Raw genomic sequence first — 26,272 nt, forward strand, 5'->3', positions numbered from 1 at the left:
CCATATGTTGCTCTTGCCAAAAAAAGGTTGAGACCATTGTGAAGGCATGCAATGTTTTTAAAATATTGTTCATTATCTTTCGTACCTACGTAGGGCCTTAAACACGTTATTACATGGCTTAATAATCTGCTACAAATTAGGTTCTAATTGATTCTCCAAAAATTATTAACCTTATAAATTGGTACTGTACTGTAACGTCAGGTCTTCTTCAAATAAAATGTTTGTTCAATACTGAATTGGTGCCCAAATAAAATACCTGGATTTCTCCAGACAGATGACATAATATATAGTAATAATTGTAAACACTTAACATTAGAGTCCATTTAAAGTTTTATTTCAATCTGAGCTGAATGTAAATACATTGACATGATGCTTACAGCTCGCTGTGCTTAATCTTCACTTTCTCAGGGAGTGTCTTTGTCATGAAGATGAAGCGGTCCCTCTTCAGGTGTTGGCCAGGTACCTGTTCCAACCCAATCCCCAAGTAATCCCCTTCAGGTCCGTACTGTGGCCATTGAACCAGACCAGCCCTGTTAGGGGACCTACACACACACACACACACACACGCATGCACCAAGAATTAAATTTTATTGCTACAAATTGTGATCAATAGATATTGTATGGAAACTGATTGAGAACAATACCTTACCCTGTACGAGCAAAGTTACCCCAGTATCTCATCATGATTTTGCTTAGTTGTTCATCTTCCTCTGTACATAACGCTGAAAGAAAGAATTCCAGAGTTACTATTTGGGGAGAGTGCTTGTATTGTTGGCACATCCATTACTAAATTGTGTAATTATGCCTGTACAGTATATACATAAAATAATTCAAATGAGACACCATACAAAGTGGAATTTTGCCAATCAGGATAATAGCTTAAAAAGTACACATGGATTGTTTTAAATCATAGGCACTTGGAAGGCCAGCAATTTGGGCTGAGCAAGCAGTAAATACCAAAAAGTATAGCTTAAGTTGTAATGGGTTTTGACTGTGAAAAGCGGCTGAGGTAATAATTGATGATGTGTGTGCTGACATGTTGCCGCAGCTTTCAGTAGAACCGAACCACTCACACTACACAATGTCCATGTTTCAAATGTTATTTTTGTAAAAAAATTTGACTACAAATGGAGGAGACAGAAACATACATTAATGAACCAAATGAAAAACAAAACAATATGAAGATGTATGCCAAACAGGTGTGTGATTTGTCATAATTTGTTTTTTATTTGGTGTGGATTAATTTTTTTATGTAGTGGATAGAATCTGTTGTACTTATACCTTATCCAGTATGATAATCTGTTTCTTTCTGGATGCCTGAAATGCAATGCTGCCGGCTCTCAGATGAGCTCAAGTGTTTCCTATAGTAAAGGTATCTCTGTGTTGTGAGTTTCAAAGGAAAGTGTGATTTGGGCTTTAAAATATTCTCAGAACAATGGATCTTTGAGGAACTGAGAGTTAAACCTCCACAGCGTTTCTTGTCCCGGGGCTCGGGGATAAAGGATGTTTGCTGTGATCCGAGAGCACAATTTCATAATTTTCTGCATTATAGGAGTAGGGTAGTAATTTGGCATCAAGCAAATACAGTGGATATAAAAAGTCTACACACCCCTGTTAAATGCCAGGTTTTTGTGATGTAAAAGAACGAGACAAATATAAATCACGTCAGACCTTTTTCCACTCTTAATGTAACCTATAATGTGAACAATTCAATTGAAAAACAAACTGTAGACTTTATATATCCACTGTAGTAATCAGTGTGGGTGTAAACATTCTGGACATAAGAAACATATTAAGATTATGTAATTGAGGGGTTGATGACCTTCCACAAGCCAAATTAATTGTATCTACATTACGTTGTTTTTAGTAAATACAGCTCGGGAAAAAATTAAGAAACCACTCCATCTTTTTCTTTCCTTTCCAAAAAATTTGAAAAGGAAAGTTTTGAGTGAGGAACATAAGCGTTCAATTTGCTGTAGTCTCTTAATTTTAACCCTTCTGTTCTTCATTTAAAACCTTCCTTTTCCACATTTTTGGAAAGGAAAGAAAAAGGTGCAGTGGTCTCTTAATTTTTTATGAAGCTGTATATTAGAGTATTAGCAATTCAAGAAATGTGTTCCTTGAATAACAATTTTTTTCCTAAAGTAAGGAGAAGAAAACTGTCCTCCAACAGCCTAGACTCTAAGTCCTACTCTATAGTCCATACTATTACGTGCTTAGCCAGTCTTCTTTTTCCTATGTTATATTCTTAGCCTACTTTATCAAATCTACCTATTCCCATTAAGAATATACTATACATCTTAAATGCACTGATAGTTGACACATTAGATATTTTCACGCCATCTATGTGTGCTTTTAAGATATTAAAAGGAGCGTTTATGAGAAAAAACAGTATTCCATGTAGAGTTGATAGATAATTAATTTACCATTCATTTTAACATGTGATGTTGTGAAGCAGAGTCCTAAAACAAATATAATTTCATCTCCATGGTCAGATCCAACAAAAGGTGGCCTTGTCTTCTTAAACATGCTGGCAGAGTGTTGAAATTCATATAGGTATACAGGACCACCTGCATCTGTTCGTGGGATAAAACATATGGGGTTGGACCACACACACCTGTCTCCACAAATTAAGAAAATAATAATAACAAATAATAATAATACATTCATTTAAATTAAGGTTCAGGATTTTATTACAAAACATTTTATATGGTTCATCAACCTGAAAGTATTCTGCAGGTGAATAAAAAACGGTATTTTCATTTATTATTCTTCTTTAAACAGCCACTAAAAACTTCAGTTAACTTTAACCAATGCTAGCTAAGTTAACCATCAATAGTAATTGGGGAATCTCTGCAAAGTTAGATTCAGAAAGTCAAATCAAATATGGAGAAGAAGGATTTTTTTAAATTTTGTTATTGCAATTTGAAATTGGTACATTTGCGCATTATTCAACAGATTCTGTCTACTGATGGTTGAAGTTAGGCATTGGTTCAATCAGATCAAGAACTAACCTACATTGTTCTGGCAGTTTTAACAAAAAGGTGGCATAATTTCCTGCTAGTTTGGCTTATTTTCAGCCACGGTGTCTCCGACCCCCCCGTCTCAGTACCTAGTTTAACACAATAAAAGTTTTATGCAGGGGGGAGTAGGGTCATTCTGACCTGTGTCGGTACCAATAGTTAACTTTCCATGAATTTGTCTGAAGAGGGACTAAAGGTTATTCTGAATTATTAACTCTCATATCCTTTTGGATCCAAGGAATGATTGGATTTTCTGGTGCCCATTTGAATCTAAGGAGGACCTGATTCCTTGGACAACACCTGACGACTACTTCCTGGCCTGACAACTCCTAGTTGTGTTGCAGATCTAGTCACTGCTGTATGATTCCTGCTGTCAATGCACACACTGCACCTGGTTGTCCATGTCCTTGTCTACTATGTCTACCTGGTTGTGAAGCTGAACTGGATTCTGCCTAAATACATTGGAAACAGCCCTATATGTATTGTCCTGTTGGTCATCTGAACATGCAAAAACACTGACCTAAAAAGGTAATCTACTTTAATTAATAATCTTCAGCCGGCACAGCAAGAAGAGGACTGGCCACCCCTCAGCGTCTGGGTCCTCTCTAGGTTTCTTCCTAGATTCCAACACTACTAGTGAGTTTTTTCTAGACAGTGTGCATCAATTTCTTGTTGATTGCTCTTTAGGGTTTCTGGCTGGGTATCTGTGTAAAATGAATTATACTGAGCACTTGTAAATGTGGTATGAGCAGAGAAACAGAGTGGCGTCTGTGCTTAATGTCACAAATTGCTCTCTTACTATCTCACTTTCATTTGAATTTTAAAGAATTAAATATGCAATTTGGTTTAGTTTAATTCAATGGCAATGTCTTTGATAAGTCAGTGTGAGGAGCACACGTCTGAATTTGATATTTCTAATGCAATTCTACCTCTGACACTGACAAATAAACCACTGTATGGTGTATGCAAGCGCAGGCCTACTTTAAGGATGAGGAACCATCTACATCCACTTCAGTGTCATTAACTCTTATGCTTACCTCTGTGAAAACTTGCAGTTGTAAGAGCAGGAATGGTAAACATAGCATCTCCTACCAGCTCGTTGAAACCATCCCGGTTTTTTATTCGATCTTCAGAAGTACCCATGTATTCATCTGCTAACAGCTCTGTTATCCATTCATCCTTAGGCTGGAGGAGACAAAAAGCCATCAGTCTGGCAACCTAGCTTGTTATAATAAGAAATGTTTTCTGAGTAATGTCTTTGCAGGTGTGACACCAGTCTCTTACATCAGGGTAGAATAATTTCAGAAGAGGCATGGCCTGGTCCCGGTCAATTCCATCTACCCAACCAGGAGGTAACATCATCTAGGGAAAGGGTAAACAGTTCTACCTTGAGAATTTAAAAATTCTGTTTCTCAAATTAGCAACAGAATTCTGTTAACATCTTGCATAGTACTGTACTTTGGTTGGAGCATTTTAATTGTCTACAAATGTAATGGATGCGTAGACAATTAAAATGCTCCAACCAAAGTACAGTACTATGCAAGATGTTAACAGAATAATTGTCTACAAATGTAATGGATGCCTCCTCCATGAACTGCCACCTTAACGTGGTGGAGGGGTTTGAGTACCCGAGTGACCCTAGGAGCTATGTTGTCTGGGGTTATATGCCCCTGGTAGGGTCTCCCAAGGCAAACAGGTCCTGGGCGACGGGTCAGACTAAGAGTGGTTCAAAAACCCTTTAATGATGATAAAAATTTTGAGGACCGTGACGTCGCCTGGTATGGCGCAGCCGGGGCCCCACCCTAGAGCCAGGCCCGGGGTTGGGGCTCGTATGCGAGCGCCTGGTGGCCGGGCCTTTCCCCACAGGGTCCGGCCGGGCTCAGCCCGAAGGAGCAACGTCGGGCCGCCTTCCCGTGGGCTCACCACCTGCAGGAGGGACCATAAGGGGTCGGTGCCTAGAGGATCGGGCGGCAGTCGAAGCCGGGGGCCTCGACAACCGGATCCCTGGACACGGAAACTAGTTCGAGGGACGTGGAACATCACCTCGCTGGCGGGGAAGGAGCCTGAGATCGTGTGTGAGGTTGAGAGGTTCCGACTAGAGATAGTCGGGATCACCTCTACGCACGGCTTGGGCTCTGGAACCGCACTCCTTGAGAGAGGAAGGACTCTTCACCACTCTGGAGTTGCCCATGGTGAGAGGCGGCGGGCTGGTGTGGGTTTGCTTATAGCTCCCCAGCTCTGACGCCATGTGTTGGAGTTTACCCCGGTGAACAAGAGGGTCGTTTCCCTGCGCCTACGGGTCGGGGATAGGTCTCTCACTGTTGTTTGTGCCTACGGGCCGAACGGCAGTGCAGAGTACCCGACCTTCTTGGAGTCTCTGGGAGGGGTGCTGGAAAGTGCTCCGACTGTGGACTCCATCGTTCTACTGGGGGACTTCAACGCCCACGTGGGCAACGACAGTGACACCTGGAGGGCCGTGATTGGGAGGTTCATGGGAGTTTGCCCAACCAATCCACACGTGTTTTGTGGATTTGGAGAAGGCATTCGACTGTGTCCCTCGCGGCATCCTGTGGAGGGTGCTTCGGGAGTATGGGTCCTGGGTCCATTGCTAAGGGCTGTCAGGTCCCTGTAATGGTTCGCATTGCCGGCAGTAAGTCAGACTTGTTCCCGGTGCATGTTGGACTCCGGCAGGGCTGCCCTTTGTCGCCGGTTCTGTTTGTAATTTTTATGGAAAGAATTTATAGGTGCAGCCAGGGGCCGGAGGGTGTCAGGTTTGGGGACCACACAACTTCATCTCTGCTCTTTGCGGATGATGTTGTCGTGTTGGCCCCTTCTAACCAGGACCTTCAGCATGCACTGGGATGGTTTGCAGCCGAGTGTGAAGCGGTTGGGATGAAAATCAGTACCTCCAAATCCGAGGCCATGGTCCTCAGTCGGAAAAGGGTGGCTTGCCCACTTCAGGTTGGTGGAGAGTTCTTGCTTCAAGTGGAGGAGTTATCTAGTATCTAGGGGTCTTGTTCACAAGTGAGGGAAGCATGGAACGGGAGATTGGCAGATGGAACGGTGCAGCTTCTGCAGTAATGTGGTCGATGTATTGGTCTGTCGTGGTGAAGAAAGAGCTGAGCCGCAAGGTGAAGCTCTCTATTTACGTGTCAATCTACGTTCCTACTCTCACCTATGGTCAAGACCCCGGATACAGGCGGACGAAATTGGCTTTTTCCGCAGGGTGGCTGGGTGATCCCTTAGAGATAGGGAGAGAAGCTTGGTCACCCGGGAGTAGAGCCACTGCTCCTCCACATCGAGAGGGGTCAGCTGAGGTGGCTTGGGCATCTGTTCCCGGATGCCTCCTGAACGCCTTCCCGGGAAGGTGTTCCAGGCCCGTCCCACCGGGAGGAGACCCCGGGGAAGACCTAGGACACGCTGGAGGGACTATGTCTCCCGACTGGCCTGGGAACGCCTCTGTGTCCCCCCAGAAGAGCTAGAGGAAGTGTCTAGGGAGAGGGAAGTCTGGGCATCTCTGCTTAGACTGCTGCCCCCGCGACCCGGCCCCGGATAAGCGGAGGAAGATGAATGAATGAAAAAGGATGAATGTAATGGATGCCCCCCACCCACAAAATGAAGTACACAGACATATACAGTTGTGCTCAAATATTTCCATACCCTTGGAGAATTGGTAATATACAGCTCCGGAAAGAATTAAGAGGCCACTGCATCTTTTTCTTTCCTTTCCAAAGGGGTGCAAATGGGGTGCAGTGGTCTCTTAATTTTTTCCAGAGCTTTATGCACCATTTTTAAAGAAAACAGGCAAAATACGTCTTTTTATTTCTTATGGGATTCATATTCAACTGTAGGTCATAACAGTCACAATCATAAAACAAAACATGGCAACAAAGAAAAAAATTTACTGACCCCTGTTCCAAAGTCTGCATCCCCTTACTTCTTATTACTGTGTATTGCCCCCTTTAGCATCAATGTCAGTGTGCAGTCTTTTGTAATAGTTGTCTATGAGGCCCTGAATTCTTGCAGGTGGTATAGCTGCCCATTTGTCTTGGCAAAATGCCTCCAGGTCATGCAAAGTCTTTGGTCGTGAGACATGAACTGCAAGTTTAAGATCTCCCAGAGCTGCTCGATGATATTAAGGTCAGGAGACTGTGATGGCCACTCCAGAACTTTCACCTTTTTCTGCTGTAACCACTGGAGGGTCAATTTGGCCTTGTGCTTAGGGTAATTGTCATGCTGGACAGTCCAAGAGTGTCCCATGCGCAGCTTTCATGCAGAAGAATGCAAATTGTCTGCCAGTATATTCTTATAACATGCTGCATTCATCTTGCCATCAATTTTCCCAAGATTCCTGTGCCTTTAGAACTCAAACACCCTCAAAACATTAGTGAGCCACCACTATGCATCACAGTGAGGATGGTATTCTTTTCACTATAGGCCTTGTTGACCCCTCTCCAAACATAGCGCTTATGGTTGTGACCATAAAGCTCTATTTTGGTCTCGTCACTCCAAATTACAGTGTCCCAGAAGCTATGAGGTGTGTCAAGATGTTGTCAGGCATATTGTGACTGGGCTTTTTTGTGGCATTGGCGCAGTATAGGCTTCTTTATGGCAACTCGACCATGCAGCTCATTTTTGTTGAAGTATCGTTGTATTGTGCTCCTTGAAACAACCACACTGTCTTTTTCCAGAGCAGCCTGTATTTCTCCTGAGGTTACCTGGGGGTTTTTCTTTGTATCCCGAACAATTCTTCTGGCAGTTTTGGCTGAAATCTTTCTTGGTCTACCTGACCTTGACTTGGTATCAAGAGATCCCTGAATTTTACGCTTCTTAATAAGTGATTTAACAGGGCTGACTGGCATTTGCTATTTATCATTGACTATTTATACACAGACACAAATTGCTATTTACAAAGCCACAGGTGTGGGAAATTCACCTTTAATTGCCATTTTAACCTGTGTGTGTCACCTTGTGTGTCTGTAACAATGCCAAACATTCAAGGATATGTAAACTTTTGATGAGGGCCATTTGGGTGATTTCTGTTATCATTATAATTTAAAAAGGAGCCAAACAACTATATGATAATAAATGGCTTCATATGATCACTATCCTTAAATAAAAGATAGTTTTGTTCATATTTTCCAAATCAATGCCAAAATCTCACAATTTCTGCCAGGGTATGCAGACATATGAGCACAACTGTAGGTGAACATCTCCTCTAAAATGAAATCCAAGTAAAGAATCAATATCACATGCAATATTCTGCTGTTATTCATTTTCACAATTCAACTTACATTGGCCAGTGTCCAACCAGCTTCATCAGTGTTGGTGCCAATCATGAATGGCACCTTGTGCATCTCATGGTTATGGAAACTCTCCTTCACCGACTTGGTCAGAAAATGCCCGTCAACAGCAACAACCAAATGCATCATTTGGTTCTTAAAAAATACAGAAGAAAATTAATCAGTGGTTGCCCTTTATTCAACTTGTATACCTTGCATTAGGGCTGAATTATTTTGTCTTGCGGCAGCCCTCACTTTGATGCCTTATCCACCAAAGTGGCCTGGTTGGGAAACATTATGAAGAATACCATACAGTTTTAAAAACTGTTCAAATTACTTGAGCCAAGTGCATCTCACCTGTTTTTGAAAATTGACAATGCTATCAGCAGTCAACTTCTTCACACAGTCTAAAATCTGCTCTGTGTTAGTGCTGTTACAGCCCAATTTTTGTGCCAGCATCTATGAGAAACAAATAAAAATGGGCATTGCTGTGATGACAATCAGGATATTAATGGTAATTCAGTGGCCTGTTTCAGTGAACCCAAACAGAATAATTGACAAACTGTGATTAGAGATATTTAGTTTCAGAGTTGCTTATTACATGTTGCTTATTATTTCCAATTTATGTTTTTTTTATTGTTTATGTTCAAAGTAGAATATTTTTTACTGGTATTTTACTGGTATTTTTTACTGGTATTTTTTTCAGACACGAGCAACCCATTCAAAATTTAACTTGCCAAGAAGCCCTGAGGTAGACCTTTGACTGTGTAGAAAGAGAGTTTGATAATACCGAGGCATCAGACATGGGGCTCATCAAAACATCCATAGCTGCAGTACCACTCTCAGCTATCGCCCGATGGAACAGACCAGCAGACAGTGGCGAGTGAAGCTGGTAATAAAGAAATGGAACAACACTGCCTGTTAAAAAGCCCGAACAATCTGTGTGCAGTGTGTCTGTGTGTGGTGTGTGCGTCTGTGTGTGGTGTGTGTGCGGTGTGTGTGTGTGTGTGTGTGGTGTGTGTATGCGGTGTGTCTGTGTGTGGTGTGTGTCTGTGTGGTGTGTGTCTGTGTGTGGTGTGTGTCTGTGCGGTGTGTGTCTGTGCGGTGTGTGTCTGTGTGTGGTGTGTGTCTGTGTGTGGTGTGTGTCTGTGTGTGGTGTGTGTCTGTGTGTGGTGTTTTTCTGTGCGGTGTGTGTCTGTGTGCGGTGTGTGTCTGTGTGCGGTGTGTGTCTGTGTGTGGTGTGTGCGGTGTGTGTCTGTGTGTGGTGTGTGTGGTGTGTGTGTGCGGTGTGTGTGTGTGTGTGTGGTGTGTGTGTGCGGTGTGTCTGTGTGTGGTGTGTGTCTGTGTGGTGTGTGTCTGTGTGTGGTGTGTGTCTGTGCGGTGTGTGTCTGTGCGGTGTGTGTCTGTGTGCGGTGTGTGTCTGTGTGCGGTGTGTGTCTGTGTGTGGTGTGTGTCTGTGTGTGGTGTTTTTCTGTGCGGTGTGTGTCTGTGTGCGGTGTGTGTCTGTGTGCGGTGTGTGTCTGTGTGTGGTGTGTGTCTGTGCGGTGTGTGTCTGTGTGTGGTGTGTGTCTGTGCGATGTGTGTCTGTGCGGTGTGTGTCTGTGCGGTGTGTGTCTGTGCCGTGTGTGTCTGTGCCGTGTGTGTCTGTGTGTGGTGTGTGTCTGTGTGTGGTGTGTGTCTGTGTGTGGTGTGTGTCTGTGCGTGTTTGTCTGTGTGGTGTGTGTCTGTCTGTGCGTGTTTGTCTGTGCGGTGTGTGTCTGTGCGGTGTGTGTCTGTGCGATGTGTGTCTGTGCGGTGTGTGTCTGTGCGGTGTGTGTCTGTGTGTGGTGTGTGTCTGTGTGTGGTGTGTGTTTGTCTGTATGGTGTGTGTCTGTGTGTGGTGTGTGTCTGTGTGTGGTGTGTGTCTGTGCGGTGTGTGTCTGTGTGTGGTGTGTGTCTGTGCGGTGTGTGTCTGTGTGTGGTGTGTGTCTGTGTGTGGTGTGTATTTGTCTGTATGGTGTGTGTCTGTGTTGTGGTGTGTATTTGTCTGTATGGTGTGTGTCTGTGTGTGGTGTGTGTTTGTGCGGTGTGTGTCTGTGTGTGGTGTTTTTCTGTGCGGTGTGTGTCTGTGTGTTGTGTGTGTCTGTGTGTTGTGTGTGTCTGTGCGGTGTGTGTCTGTGCGATGTGTGTCTGTGTGCGGTGTGTGTCTGTGTGTGGTGTGTGTCTGTGCGTGTTTGTCTGTGTGGTGTGTGTCTGTGCGGTGTGTGTTGGGTGTTGTGTGTCCTCACCAATAATGATACACTCATCCCACCGGCAGACTCTCCAAAAATGGTCACTGACTTAGAGTCACCTCCAAAGTTGTGGATGTGCTCCTGGATCCACCGTAATGCTTCCACCTGGTCAAGTAGTCCCATGTTCCCTGGGGCATACTTGTCTCCTGTACTACATGGAAGACATCAGAAACGTACTTCAAATAGTTTTTAACATATGTAGACCAAAACTAGTGAAATACACAACAAATATGGCCATGGACTACCAGACCCTTTGCCACGAGGGGGCAAGAGCATTCTATTTTCTGCCCCGGTTTAAGTTTTAAATACCCTATAAAAAATAGCAAAAAAAAAAGATTAGTCCCCTCGCAATTTTTAACAGCCCCCTCAGTCTCTTTGTCCTAGCTCCAGGCCTGTGGACCACACCTCAAAAATGAGAGTTAATCCTGAAAATCTGTAAGTGTTGTGCCAGATTCACGTCACCGACAGTTACAGAAAGGTCCTCCAGTAAGTTACTTGGTTTCTATTACAGAATATGTGGTTCAGTACTGTGTCCTAGTCTTACCTGAAGAACCCCATCAAACCCAAACGGTACTGGATCAGCACCACAACTACATCCTGGTAAGCAGCCAAAGCAGAACCATCATATGTTGATGCAGAGCCCAAGGTGAATCCTCCACCATGGATCCAAACCATGACCTGAGAAACACAAGCAGTATAAGGGTGTCTACAGACCTGCTACATGTGAATGAATGATGATCAATCTTGTTGCACCTCTGAGTTCTCAGGATCAAGGTATGTATTGGGTAACTTTGTCTGCTATTAAACTTACAGGAAGGTTGGTTTTCTCAGAAGGTGTAGCAGGGGTGTAAATGTTGAGATAAAGACAGTCTTCTGACACCACTGGGATTTCAATTTCCAGTGACAAATTGGTTGCTAGGTCTACTGTGAACTGACGGTCTTGAAGACACCTAAAAACATAAAACTCGGTAATAACTGTATATTTTCACCAGGATTCTTGAAACAAAGTTTCCTATTAAAACAAATCGTTAATTGTAGCTTAAACTTCTTTTGGCTGCCCTTGGTCAAAGCCAAGTAACGCTTTGCACATTTAGCTCAACTCAATGTGTACACTGACTCATTATTTTAGTTAATTCACAAAATGACTGCTATTTACTTATTGCTGATCTAACCCTTTCTCAACCAAAACCTTCTTTGATATGAAAGTTTAGTTTTTTTGACCATGCTGGTTCTTACATGAGAGGCTGCTGAGTGGCATCCCTCACGCCCTCCCATCTCTCCACAGTCTGGGGCGGAGCCAGTCTCAGGGGACCAACAGGTGCTTTGGCAAAAGGCACGCCAAGGTAGGCCTGTACAACCTTCTCCTTCCCCTTTACGCTAACATACTGCCCTCGCAGACCTCCCAGTTTGGTCTGGACCACCGGGCCAGTTTTTGGTCTGTAAAGAAATTAACAGTTGACATTGCTTTTCAAGAACACTGACTAAAACCAAAATAATATGTAAAATGCAGTGCATACACCACACGCATGTTGGTCAATTTCCCCTTGATCGATGTGCTCAATATGGAGTAGCAGCTTTTAAACATGCCAGTGTAATTCAAATATTATGCAAACTAATAATTCTATCTGCCGTTTTATTCTGTCTCTCGTGATGTCAATAAGCCCTGAGCTGCCAATTGGAAATGAGAAATTAGATTTTTGAAGAATGACAGTAACAGAATTGGCAACCTCTCTCTCCTTAGCAAACTTGACCAAAGATGTAACAGCCGACTTGGAACACAACCAAATACCTGTCAGAAAAGCATAACATGGTTTCTCTCTTTCCAACAATACTAACCAGACTAAGTCAAATCAGGAATCTAATCCATTTGAGTTGCGTTCTGAGGCAAAGATAACACAGTTCAAAAGATTCTGTGAAGGTGGAAGACCTGTGAGCTCTGCAACTTTTCACTTTTCCTTCAGATTCACAGCCCAGATCATTCAATTTTGAAGGTTTTATACAGAAAATGTGTGTAAACTGGGAGCTTTCACAGCATATAAGTCAATACTTATACAAGCCAAATATTTTAGTTGATTTAGTTTTCACACATATTTCCAAAAATAAAACTTGCAATAATACATTTTGAGCTTCAGTGTTTTAAAAAAAAAATATTAAACAGAACTACATTTCACTCTACCCTTTATATTTAGTAATATCAAAATCTGTCAGGGTGTTTGCACCCAATTAACCAGCTTTACATCCACCCAATTAATGTATAAATATTATTTTAACTTGGCAACCTAGGCTCCCTAGTTGTCGACTTGCCCCATGATCGAAATTAATCTTAATAGAAGAGTGGCACCGTACAGCTCACTGTGCTCCATCTGCTCCGGCCTCAAGAGCAGTTTCTAGGAACAGTTTCTGTCATGAATGTGAAGCGGTCCCTCCTCAGGTGTTGGCCAGGTACCTGCTCCAACCCAATCGCCAAGTAATCCCCTTCTGGTCCATACTGTGGCCATTGAACCAGACCAACCCCGTTAGGGGACCTACACACACACACACACGCACACACACACACGCACACAGACAGACAGACACACCATGAATTATGTTTTATAGCTACAAATTCATTGTGATCAATAGATATTGTATGGAAACTGATTGAGAACAATACCTTACCCTGTACGAGCAAAGTTACCCCAGTATCTCATCATGAGTCTGCTTAGTTGTTCATCTTCCTCTGTACATTTGGCTGACAGAAAGAAATCCAGTTTTAGACGTTAGTGATGAGTGCTTGCAAAAGTTGTTATGGTTAAGATCATGGGTAATCCATGCAGAGTTGGTAGATGAATCCCTTACCATCCATTTCAATATGTGATGTTGTGAAGCAGAACCCAAAAACAAACAAAAGCTCATCTCCATGGTCAGAACCAACAAAACCTGGCCTGGTTTTCTTGAACATGCTGGGTGTTTGCTGGAACTCATACAGGTACACAGGCGCCCCTGCATCTGTTGGGTGGGATTAAACACTAACATCAAGATGGACTCTGCTTTTTGTGAAGAATTCTCGTGTAGGTCTAGTTGTTCATGTACCATTTTGGCCCAGAAATAATCCTCTCACCTCTGTGGAAATTCGCCGTTTTAAGGGCAGGTATGATAAACATATTGTCCCCAATCAGCTCAGTGAATCCATTACGGTTTTTCACACGATTTCCAGAAGTACCCATGTATTCATCTGCTATGAGCTCAGCAATCCACTGATCCTTAGACTGGGGTAGACGAAGATCTTTCAGTTTATTGTAAAATGGTTTTAGACTGTATCATCTGGATAATAGTGTGCATTTGGCTTACTTCAGTGTACTGCATGGCCAAAACAGGCATCACATTCACACGGTCCACACCGTGCTCCCATCCTGGAGGAGCAAAGAACTATAGAAAGAAAACACAATAGGTTTTAAAAGCTTACATTAATTGGAATATCAAAAGTATTTTAAAAGGGAATTTCAGTCAGTCAATCAGATGTTGATTTGAGAGGAAGTTTATTTGTAATTTTTTTATTAATATGTCTCTAACCAGAGGTAGGATCTCACCTAGTTTGCTTCCTGCCACCACTGACCTACGAGACTGGGCATAGCTAGTCTTCTGGCTTGCAAACACACTTAACTGTCTGCTTAACAATGTACATACCAGTCAAGCCACTAAAGAGGCTCTCATTCAGAGCAACATTTCATGTGTGAGTTTATCAAGTAAAAACTGAATTTGTTACTTACGCTTAAATATATTCATCTTAATTTGATCTCCATGTAGCATTATAGCGTTCCAATAATGCAATGCAATGTAAACCTTGGTGATTTCTACTTTGAAATTTCTACTATGTCAGTTATTATTCATAACTGACATAATTCCAAAATCCTGTTACTTCACAGATATTCTTTTAGCTCAGATTATGAACCTGTATCTGTATTGTTTCCAAAAATCAGCACTGGCATTTTAAACAGTAGCATATATTTTTTTACCTTACCACAGAAGCTATTTTGTAACCCTGTTTTTATCAGTCTTTTAAGATCCACTCACCTTTGCCATTAACCAGCCACCTTCGTCGTCATTAGCACCAGTCATAAATGGGACCTTGTGCATCTCATGGTCATGGAAAATCTCCATTGCCGATCTGGGCAAGAATTGCCCATCAACTCTCACACCAAATCCTAGCATTGGATTCTTAAAAAGACAAAGTTGAAAATCACAAAAACTGTTGTGTTGTTTAATAAAAGGTAACTTGTGTTTAATTAGAGCAACTAATCACAAAGATTAAACAGTTTAAAACCACACTGTGGGCCCTAACCACTGGCGTAGCTATCGGGGGTGCAGAGGGCGTGGCTCCAACAGGGCCCGCGGTGGGTGAGGGACCCCCTCCCAGCTATCGGTGGGGAGTGGGTGCTGTAAGGACAGCTGGCAGCCCGGCCCAGCATCACCACGCTACGCCAGTGACGATGACAACTGCAATTTCAATTAGACACTTGTCAAACAACACTAACTGCTTATAGCGTTACTGAGGCTTTAATGTTTTTTTCTTGTCCAGACCAATTAATTCTAGTTAGATCATTGATCATATTCATTTTAATATTGACCCAGCCCTATGATATGACCTTGACGGTGAAAATGTGACCCCACCTGCAGTGGCACGGGAAGGTGTTTTGAATAGATCAGATTCAACTTTATTCTCAACGAAATGCAGTTAAGCATCGAACCAGAAGTGCAAATATATATTAAGTATTAAGTGTATGTACACAGTGGATATAAAAAGTCTACTCACCCCTGTTAAAATGCCAGGTTCTTGTGATGTAAAAGAATGAGACAACGATAAATCATGTCAGAAATCTTTCCACCTTGAATGTGACCTATAATGTGAACAATTCAATTGAAAAACAAACTGAAATCTTTGAAGGGGAAAAATAAAAAATAAAAAACTCACAATAACCTAGTTGCATAAGTGTGCACACCCTTAAACTAATACTTTGTTGAAGCACCTTTTGATTTTATTACAGTACTCAGTCTATTTGGTTAGGAGTCTATTAGCATGGCACATCTTGACGTGGCAATATTTGCCAACTCTTCTTTGCAAAAGCACTCCCAATCTGTCAGATTGCGAGGACATCATCTGTGCACAGCACTCTTCAGATCACCCTACAGATGTTCAATTGGATTCAGGTCTGGGCGCTGGCTGGGCCATTCCAAAATGATAATCTTCTTCTGGTGAAGCCATGCTTTTGTGGATTTCGATGTGTGCTTTGGGTCATTGTCGAGCTGAAAGTTGAACTTCCTCTTCATCTTCAGCTTTTCCACCCTGACTAAGGCCCAAGTTCCAGCTGAAGAAAAACAGACCCAAAGCATGAGGCTGCCACCACCATGCTTCACTGTGGGTATGGTGTCCTTTGGGCGATGTGCAGTGTGGTTTTTGCGCCAAACATACCTTTTGGAATCATAGCCAAAATGTTCAACCATCTGACCATAACACATTTTCCCATGTAATTTTGGGAGACTTGATGTTTGTTTTTGCAAACTTCAGCCGGGTTTGGATGTTTTTCTTTGTAAGAAAAGGCTTCCGTCTTGCCACCCTACCCCATAGCACATTCATATGAAGAATACGGGAGATTGTTGTAACATGTAGCACACAGCTATTACTTGCCAGAAATTCCTGCAGTTCCTTTAATGTTGCTGTAGGCCTGTTGGAAGCCTCCCTGACCAGCTTTCTTTTCGTCTTTTTATCAATTTTGGAGGGATGTCCAGTTCTTGGTAATATCTCCGTTGTGCCATATTTTCTCCACTTGATGATGACTGTCTTCACTGTGTTCCCTGGTATATCTAATGCTTTGGAAATTCTTCTGACTGATACTTTCAACAATGAGATCCCTCTGATGCTTTGGAAGCTCTCTGCGGACCATGGCTTTTGCTCTGAGATGCAACTAAGAATATTTCAGGAAAATCCTACTAGAACAGCTGAACTTTATTTGTGATTAATCAGAGTCACTTTATATTATGGCAGGTGTGTAATGACTTCTATTTAACATGAGTTTGAATGTGATTGGTTAATTCTGAACACAGCCACATCCCCAGTTATATGCACACTTATGCAACAGGGTTATTGTAAGGTTTTTATTTTTCACTTTTCACTTTTCCTCCTCGAAGATTTCAGTTTGTTTTTCAATTGAATTGTTCAAATTAAAGGTCACATTAGAAGTGGAAAAAGTTCTGAAATGATTTGTCTCATTCTTTTACATCATAAAAACCTGGCATTTTAACAGGGGTGTTTAGACTTTTATATCAACTGTATTTTCAAGTATTGTATGTACAAGTTGAATAAATAGATGTGCGATGAGGCAAATTTGCACCAATGCCCCCAAGACAAATCCCTGGAACCTTCCGGTGGCAGCTATTAGGGCTTCCATTGCTGATTTTGAGTCCATGATTTCTCCCTCACACACCCTCACCCTCTGATTTCTGTTAATAAAATGCCAACCAGGGCCCTGAACATATCCTGTGTCTGTTCCCTGTGTCTCCCAGTTATAATAACTTTCTTGGTCTGTAACAAATGATGGGGCACCAAAGCAAATAGCAGTATCTGACATTCTCATTTGTAAGATCAGTATACTTCTAATTCACGTTATTGATAAGAGCAGTGTTTTACTAGCATTGTTAAACTGCATCTATTTTTCTTTCACTAAGACACCAGTTGCAGTTAAATATAGTTCATATTTAGCTGCGTTCGGCGCACGAAAGTATTCCTAGGTAGAAAGCAATAACTGCAGTAAAGGTATGAAGTAGCCTTTTGCAGCTACTGTTAATTTAAAAATACAACTATATCAGCTATTCTCTATGGGTGACTGTTGTCTAATGTGTTTGTGCCTCGCAGGGGGGCAGTCAGAGTGGAGGAAGCAATTCACAAGAATACAATTTAGACAAATAAAAATTATATTAGTTTAAAATTAATTTTAAAATGAAAATTTCATTTATTTAAATGACCATTAATCCCCCCCACAAAAAAAAAAAGTTTTTGATTTCTGTCACACCATGGGCATTTCTATGCTCCATGTTTTCATTCACTTACCTTGTTAGGCAACACAGTAGCATTACATTCAAATAATAATTCCTACATATTACCCACTTCTAAATATAAATAAATGATTGGTAGCCTTGCTTGAGAAACCTGGTAAGAGAAACAAGTTTCCAGAATCTCACCTGTTTGTGAATGTTCAAAATGTCATCGGTGGTCAACTTCCTCACACAGTCTACCATCTTCTCTGTGTTGGTGCTGTCACAGCCAGACATGTTTGCCATTGCCTAAGAAAAAAGGCTAATATAACTTGGCAAAGTGGTAATGACAAATAGAACATTGATGGCTGGATGCTAATTATTGATTGTGATTTACAATTGATAGTAAAACATTTACACCTACTTTGTGCATACTGTACTTCAAATTTAGCAGCTTTAAAAGTACATTTTGAAAAGTGATTACATTTGATCGATATGTATTTTTAAATAAGAGGATTAATTGATTGCATATGTATTTATACACCACAGTTATTTTTTTGTGGAAGCACTTTTGACCGCCATTATGACTGTGAATTAACTCTGCAACTCTTAGGGCAACAGACATTGTTTTCACCCCGAAATTGCTAAAGCTCAGTAAATTTCACCTAGCTGACTAGCCCACAATGAAGCTGGCTACCAAACTCAATGTATTCAGTCTATTTAGCTGGTAAAAGCAGGTAACTACTGATAATGATATACCCACTGATGGTGATGGTATATCTAGCTACCTAGGGTCAGCGTCAATATGGCCAGATTGTACTTACATGCAAGTGTGAAGTAGCTATCTAATTATAGCACAACATGCTGTACATTTTCCTAGCTGCCAGGTCTGATTTACAAGTTGAAGCGTGAAGATGAACATTTAGAAAAATAAATAGTTTGTAAAAGTATGTAAGTGGCTGTTAGCTGGTGCTTGACAATTCTTAAAATAAAAATGTATATTACAGAAGAGGTAAAGGGATTACGGAGGGATCAGAAGACTAATTATGTAGTATGGTGATGGTGGAATAATTTGGTGCTGTTTTCACACTTCCAGAAATGATTACTAAATCAATACAAATACAAACATAGACTACATGAGATTCTCCTAAGACGCGAATGCCTTTAAGGACAACTGCTTCCGGCATTTCTAGTAAGTTCTATAATTTTTTACATTATTAATACATTATTATTGTGAAATGATTCAAGTGTATGGCTTTAAAAACTAATGTAAAGTAATCTCAAAAGAATGGGCGGACATTTTAGTAGGAGCAGATTCTTAAAGGTAAGTCAAAATTGCCAATGGTAGGAGCTGCCTAACATTTGCTGTTTTGCCTCAATATTGTGTAGGTAAAAAAACTACAAGCTTCATGAAACAGCATTTTTTACATCCTGACCTTCAAAGATTGCTTTAAGGAACCAGTTTAGTTAGTGTAAAGTTGTTATTTTGTAAAGTTGTTACTATTTTGCACTTGTTCTGACTAGTTAAACTCACTCAACAGTTAGCTTGAAATGTCACAGAGGGGCTAACCAATCGGTACCTTTTGTGTAGTTCAGTCAGTTGGAATGCTCACATGTTGTGAAGCACACAATTGCAGGTTTGAGTCAAGTCTAGGGCAGTGCGAACTGTCACTGGAGGAAGCAATACTGCCTAGCAACAGTGCTTTTATGTTGTGTTACATGCATGCATTTTATTGAAGTAAGGTATTTTATTTGCTTTTGGTTCATAAACAGAGTACCATTGGCTGAAAATAGCAGAGATCTCTCATGTCACTCCGGAGTAAGAGCCCAAAGTAAGTTTGATAAAATATTTTTTTTTACATACAGTGGGGAGAACAAGTGTTTGATACACTGCCGATTTTGCAGGTTTTCCTACTTACAAAGCATGTAGAGGTCTGTAATTTTTATCATAGGTACACTTCAACTGTGAGAGACGGAATCTAAAACAGAAATCCAGAAAATCACATTGTATGATTTTTAAGTAATTAATTTGCATTTTATTGCATGACATAAGTATTTGTTCACCTACCAACCAGTAAGAATTCCGTTTCTCACAGACCTCTTAGTTTTTCTTTAAGAAGCCCTCCTGTTCTCCACTCATTACCTGTATTAACTGCACCTGTTTTAACTCGTTACCTGTATAAAAGACACCTGTCCACACTCTCCACAATGGCCAAGACCAGAGAGCTGTGTAAGGATAACAGGGATAAAATTGTAGACCTGCACAAGGCTGGGATGTGCTACAGGACAATAGGCAAGCAGCTTTGTGAGAAGGCAACAACTGTTGGCGCAATTATTAGAAAATGGAAAAAGTTCAAGATGATGGTCAATCTCCCTCGGTCTGGGGCTCCATGCAAGATCTCACCGCGTGGGGCATCAATGATCATGAGGAAGGTGAGGGATCAGCTCAGAACTACACGGCAGGACCTGGTCAATGACCTGAAGAGAGCTGAGACCACCATCTCAAAGAAAACCATTAGTAAAACACTACGCCGTCATGGATTAAAATCCTGCAGCGCACGCAAGGTCCCCCTGCTCAAGCCAGCGCATGTCCAGGCCCGTCTGAAGTTTGCCAATGACCATCTGGATGATCCCGAGGAGGAATGGGAGACAGTAATGTGGTCTGATAAGACAAAAATAGAGCTTTTTGGTCTAAACTCCACTCGCCGTGTTTGGAGGAAGAAGGATGAGTACAACCCCAAGAACACCATCCCAACCGTGAAGCATGGAGGTGGAAACATCATTCTTTGGGGATGCTTTTCTGCAAAAGGAACAGGACAACTGCAAAGTAATGAGGGTAGGATGGATGGGGACGATGTATTGTGAGATCTTGGCCAAAAACCTCCTTCCCTCATTAAGAGCATTGAAGATGGGTCGTGGCTGGGTCTTCCAGCATGACAACGACCCAAAACACACAACTAAGGAGTGGCTCCGTAAGAAGCATCTCAAGGTCCTGGAGTGACCTAGCCAGTCTCCAGACCTCAACCCGATAGAAAATCTTTGGAGGGAGCTGAAAGTCCGTATTGCTCAGCGACAGCCCGAAACCTGAAGGATCTGGAGAAGGTCTGTATGGAGGAGTGGGCCAAAATCCCTGCTGCAGTGTGTGCAAACCTGGTCAAGAACTACAGGAAACATATGATCTCTGTAATTGCAAACAAAGGTTTCTGTACCAAATATTAAGTTCTGCTTTTCTGATGTATCAAATACTTATGTCATGCAATAAAATTCTAATTAATTACTTAAAAATCATACAATGTGATTTTCTGGATTTTGGTTTTAGAATCCGTCTCTCACAGTTGAAGAGTACCTATGATAAAAATTACAGACCTCTTCAGGAAAAACCTGCCATTCTAAAAACCTAAGCTGTGATAGTTTTCCTTCTCAGTGAGACAATTCCCCAAAATGTTTTACATTTTTATGAAGAAACAAAGCCTAAAAATACCTGGGCCACAGGCAAAGGATTGGTTTGGTAGATAATGTTCAAAGCTGCAGTACCACTCTCAGCTATCGCCCGATGGAACAGACCAGCCGACAATGGAGAGAGAAGCTAATGATGGAAAAAATCAAGACAGAGATGTCTTTCAAAACAATCAATTACACAGAATTCCACACTCTACTGTACTCATTAATTATATCATAACTGTTTAATGGACAACATGTTTTAAAGCAAGATTTATATTGTTCACATAAATTGTTAAAAATATTCTGTATCTCTTTGCGCGCGTGTGTGCGTGCGTGTGTTTCTTCTCACCAATAGTGATACACTCATCCCACCGGCAGATTCTCCAAAAATGGTCACTGACTTAGAGTCACCTCCAAAGTTGTGGATGTGCTCCTGGATCCACCGTAATGCTTCCACCTGGTCAAGTAGTCCCATGTTCCCTGGGGCATATTTGTCTCCTGTACTACATGGAAGACATACCAAACCAGCAAAACAAACTCAAAACAATGGCTACTCAAACTCCATGCACCAGAAAACGCTGCTGTTTTAATGGCATGACAAAATCACTTCAGCAATGACTAAAGTATCAATCAATTTATGTATAAAGCCCTTTTAACAACAGTAGTTGTCACAAAGTGCTTTTACAGAGACAACCGGCCTTAAACCCCAAGGAGCAAACAACAGTAGTGTTGAATTTCAGTGGCTAGGAAAAACTCCCTAAGAAGGCCGAATTTTAGGAAGAAACCTAGAGAGGACCCAGGCTCAGAGGGGTGACCAGTCCTCTTCTGGCTGTGCCGGGTGAGATATTAAGAGTTCAATTGGAATAATGAATAAATGTATCTGGGCTAAATACAGAGTCTATTTAAAATTAGACTAGGTCAGAAGTATGACCAAATGGACAAGGACAGGGACAGCAACAGGCCCCCCAAACCAGGTACTCCACAGGTGTGGACCAGGACCTCATGTCCTCCTAAAGTTTAAAATGGGAGAAGACTGGGAAAATTCAGAAAATGCATTCATCATATCATGTGTAGCGATTGATATCAACAAAATACATTGTGACCTACACACCTGTAGGGCTGTGAATAAAGCTGTACACGTGTGTAGCAGCCAGAAGCACCACCTGTGTCACGGATATACCGCTCATCATGTACTTCTGTTCTGCAAATCTCACGTCTGTTTTTGCTTGCATTTTCTACAGTACTAAAACCTGGAAAGTGTTGCTACACAACCTCACCTTGCTACCCGATATGCTCTGCAATTTGCTTGTCCATCTTGGATTACATTCCACCTGAGTATTGTTGTTTGTAATTTGTCACTGCAAGGTTGTGGTAAGCGGTCCATTGCTGTCTGAAGACCGGGATCTGTGGCTTTCTCCATTCAGTGTGGTTTTGATGTCCTTGCCCTTGTGGGTTCTGCTCCGTGATTAATGAATCTCTCAGGTGGTGTTTGGTGTGTTCGGCTCAGAATGTTCTTCTGCTGTTCTGGGACATCTCAGTTAATGCGATTCCTATCACCGGGCCTCTCTTGTCATTGGGTTGTTGGTTTGTGTCATTTGAAATCTAACATGGGCTACTCTGCTGGGCTAATTATGCCTGCTCTGTCCGCTTCTGTGGCTTGTGCCAGGGCACAGAGGCTTGGCTGAACTCAGGCTGGCTACCTTTGCAGGCTTCTCCAGTTGGACAGGCATTTTGGTTTCTGTTGAGCCCAGAGATTCCAGTGTCTTTCTTCGGTGTGGATATGGGAGATTTCCTCAAAAAGCCCCCCCTGTTTTCTTTGTTTTGCAGTATTAGCTGCCAGTGGGCACTGGACCAATTGTGGGTTTGTTGGGTCATCTTTTTTTTTCGAGTTTTGGAAGCTTGTTATCTGCCCAGTCCATGTATCGGCTGGGCAGGTTCTTTCTATCCGGTTGTCAGAACACCCATAACAGTCCCTACCTTGCAGTCCGCTGGCTTGATTCCAAGAGTGAATGGCCCTCAGACAGGGAACTCCACCTGAACATTGTCGGGATGATTTGGGAAGCTTGGACTCCCTCTATGATGTAACCTTACACCGATCAGCCATAACATTATGACCACTGATAGGTGAAGTGAATAACTGATAATCTCGTTATCATGGCACCTGTCAGTGGGTTGGGTATATTAGGCAGCAAGTGAACATTCTGTTTTCAAAGTACATTTTTTTAGAAACAGGAAAAATGGGCAAGCGTAAGGATCTGAGCGACTTTGACAAGAGCCAAACTGTGATGGCGAAAAACGACTGTGTCAAAGCATTTCCAATACTGCAGCCCTTGTGGGATGTTCCCAGTCTGCAGTGGTGAGTACCTATCAAAAGTGGTCCAAGGAAGGAAAAGCAGTGAACCAGCAACATGGTCATGGGCGGCCAAAGCTCATTGATACACATGGGGAGCGAAGACTGGCCCATGTGGTCCGATCAAACAGACGAGCTACAGTATCTCAAATTGCTGAAAGGTTAATGCTGGTATTGATAGAAAGGTGGCAGAACACACAGTGCATCGCAGTTTGTTGTGTATGGGGCTGCATAGCCGCAGACCAGTCAGGGTGCCCATGCTGACCTCTGTCCACTCCCGAAAGTACCTACAATGGGCACGTAAGCATCAGAACTGGACCATGGAGCAATGGAAGAAGGTGGCCTGGTCTGATGAATCATGTTTCCTTTAACATCAAGTGGATGGCCGAGTGCGTGTGCGTCGCATTCCTGGAGAACACGGGGCACCAGGATGCACTATGGGAAGGAGGCAAGTCAGCGGAGGCAATGTGATGTTTTGGGCAATGTACCACCTACCTAAGTATTGCTGCAGACCAAGTGCACCATTTAATCGCAACGGTATTCCCTGATGGCACTGGCCTCTTTCAGCAGGATATTGTGCCCTGCCACAAAAAGGTTCAGGAGTGATTTGAGGGCCACAACAAGTTCAAGGTGTCGACTTGGCCTCCAAATTCCCCAGATCTCAATCCAATCGAGCATCTGTAGGATGTGCTAGACAAACAAGTCCAATCCATGGAGGCCCCACCTCGCAACTTACAGGTCTTGAAGGTCTGCTACTAACGTGGTGCCAGATACAACAGCACACCTTCAGAGATCTAGTGGAGTCCATGCTTCGATGGGTCAGGGCTGTTTTGACAGCAAAAGGGGCACCTACACAATATTAGGCAGGTGGTCATAATGTTATGGTTGATCGGTGTATGTGTGGGGTGTTGTTGCTCTCCATTGCTCGGTTGCAGATATGCTTGCTTTCCTGATAGGGTTTTCGGGTGGAGCAACTATTTTTCCACAGTTGCTATTGGCCATTGTTTTTGCACATCTGTTCGCACTCAACGCCATTGTGTGCGGTCCCGTGTCGAGCCTGTCACGGTCGGGTACAGCCTGTTGTATCTTGTAGACTGTGTTTTTCTGGCCCTGGCTTCGGCCTCATGCGTAGGCTTCCACACATTTTTGAGTGGTCCCTCCTGCACATCATTTGCGTCTGGTAACTCCGATGTTACTGTCGGTTTTTTGTGCCTACAGCCATATCGGTTCTAGATATATAAATCCACTGACCAGCAGTGTCTGCAAAGTCTCGCTTCTGCATTGTCTTGAACGGACTGATTGAGCCTTACCAGTGCACATGCCTGCCTGGCAGCCTTGCCCGTTGTGCCTGTTTTCCTATGGCCCATTTTATTTTAGCCATAGGACCTTCACATCAGTATTTCTGCCTTTCCGGCTTAGGGTGTATGGTCCCCACTATGGATACCGACCGAAAAGTAACATTGGATACGTCTATAACCTTTGTTTCTTGAGAGAAGGAAGGAGGTGCCATACCTTTTTATGCACCACATTGTTCGAGCTGTGAAGTGCTGTTCTAAAATCAGTGACTACAGATGCAGCTGGATATTTTATAGCATTGCATTTGGGGGTCCTGGCTGCATAGTGGGACTCCTGGCTGCTATACACCTGTAGCACCAACAGGAGTGATTTTATTTGTATTCACAGATGTGCTTGACACATGAGTGTTCCTACTGTGGCACCCTATTCCCTCCCTCAGGGAATAAAAGTTGTAGATATAATCCAAAGTTTACAGTAGCACCACAAACTCACAATGTGTTTCAGAAAGGTCTGCGTAAAACTACACAAAGGATTATACAGGATGGACATTTTGTGACACAAAATTGAAAATACAATCAATATTGGTGATTCCAGTCTTACCTGAAGAACCCCATCAAACCCAAACGGTACTGGATCAGCACCACAACTACATCCTGGTAAGCAGCCAAAGCAGAACCATCATATGCTGATGCAGAGCCTAAGGTGAATCCTCCACCATGGATCCAAACCATGACCTGAGAAACACAAGCAGTATATGCTTTCATACCTACTGCATTTAGATTTCCTTACAAACTTGTTATCTGTACTTATTTCACATTTTGTATTTTAAATGTATTTTATGATTCTGGGACTAACTGAATTTACTAAACTGAATGATTCTTGTCTATGAATGATTCTAGTCTACGCAGGCTTGATTAATAAATTTATGTTGTCATGTCACTAAACCTTTAGGTTATATTCTAGGCATAATATCCTAATATTACATTTTTTATTTCAGAAAATTATAATTGTTAATAACTGTTACAATTTGTTCTTAGAGTCCTGATGTTCATCTGTAGATAACATATATTAGTCATAATATCAATATCTGTTAATAAACAACAGCTTGTTTCATGTTGGGTTTAGTTAAAAATAAGAACGCATGATTTGAACCCCGGCCTCCCAACAATGACGCAGTGACTTTACCGCTGTGCCATTGAGGAACACCAATACCTGCTGCTAATCCTGATATGGATCATAATGAAATCCTAATAATTTAAAGTGGTACACAACATGTATGCCAGAAACTGAACAAAGTTTTTTGTTCTTTGTAATAGTAGTCTACTACAAACATAACCATGACACAACAGCCAGTACAGTGATGTTTGACCTTTTTTCAGGAGCGGAGTTAACCTACATGCATACAGTATATTGGTATGCAACATATGAAGCAGGCAAGACACAGACAAGCAATCAATATAGTGATTTAACAGACAGCCATCCATTATTCATATTCATGAAAAATATTTGGCATTTGTCACCACAGAGCATACATTATGGTTGATAAACACTTCAAATGAATTCAGATCAACCTCTGGTCAAAACATATTTGTTACAACAACT

At 42.1% G+C, this 26,272-nt stretch overlaps 1 protein-coding gene across 3 annotated transcripts in view; it reads right to left on the bottom strand.

The window, feature by feature from the left end:
- Positions 1-312: 312 nt before the first annotated feature.
- ces2b (carboxylesterase 2b) overlaps positions 313-26,272 on the bottom strand; it is a 34,370-nt gene continuing 8,410 nt past the window's right edge. Inside the window, exons 1-13 of one of the 3 annotated variants that reach the window (XM_034288534.1) lie at positions 12,922-13,026; positions 11,812-12,012; positions 11,387-11,525; positions 11,120-11,253; positions 10,573-10,726; positions 9,096-9,194; positions 8,663-8,764; positions 8,318-8,461; positions 4,308-4,385; positions 4,061-4,208; positions 2,427-2,576; positions 650-722; positions 313-542 (exon numbers count right to left, since the gene is read on the bottom strand). In XM_034288534.1, coding sequence (XP_034144425.1) covers positions 374-542; positions 650-722; positions 2,427-2,576; positions 4,061-4,208; positions 4,308-4,385; positions 8,318-8,461; positions 8,663-8,764; positions 9,096-9,194; positions 10,573-10,726; positions 11,120-11,253; positions 11,387-11,525; positions 11,812-12,012; positions 12,922-12,938 — 1,608 coding nt within the window. In that variant the 5' untranslated portion in view covers positions 12,939-13,026 and the 3' untranslated portion in view covers positions 313-373. Of the gene's footprint in view, positions 543-649; positions 723-2,426; positions 2,577-4,060; positions 4,209-4,307; positions 4,386-8,317; positions 8,462-8,662; positions 8,765-9,095; positions 9,195-10,572; positions 10,727-11,119; positions 11,254-11,386; positions 11,526-11,811; positions 12,013-12,921; positions 13,101-13,233; positions 13,307-13,413; positions 13,564-13,675; positions 13,824-13,905; positions 13,984-14,628; positions 14,773-17,790; positions 17,893-21,064; positions 21,170-21,373; positions 21,528-25,270; positions 25,405-26,272 lie in introns of those variants that run through there. The other 2 variants (XM_034288532.1, XM_034288533.1) reach the window with 2 other exon arrangements.

This window comes from Esox lucius, chromosome 19, assembly GCF_011004845.1.
Source record: "Esox lucius isolate fEsoLuc1 chromosome 19, fEsoLuc1.pri, whole genome shotgun sequence".
NCBI lineage: Eukaryota > Metazoa > Chordata > Actinopteri > Esociformes > Esocidae > Esox > Esox lucius.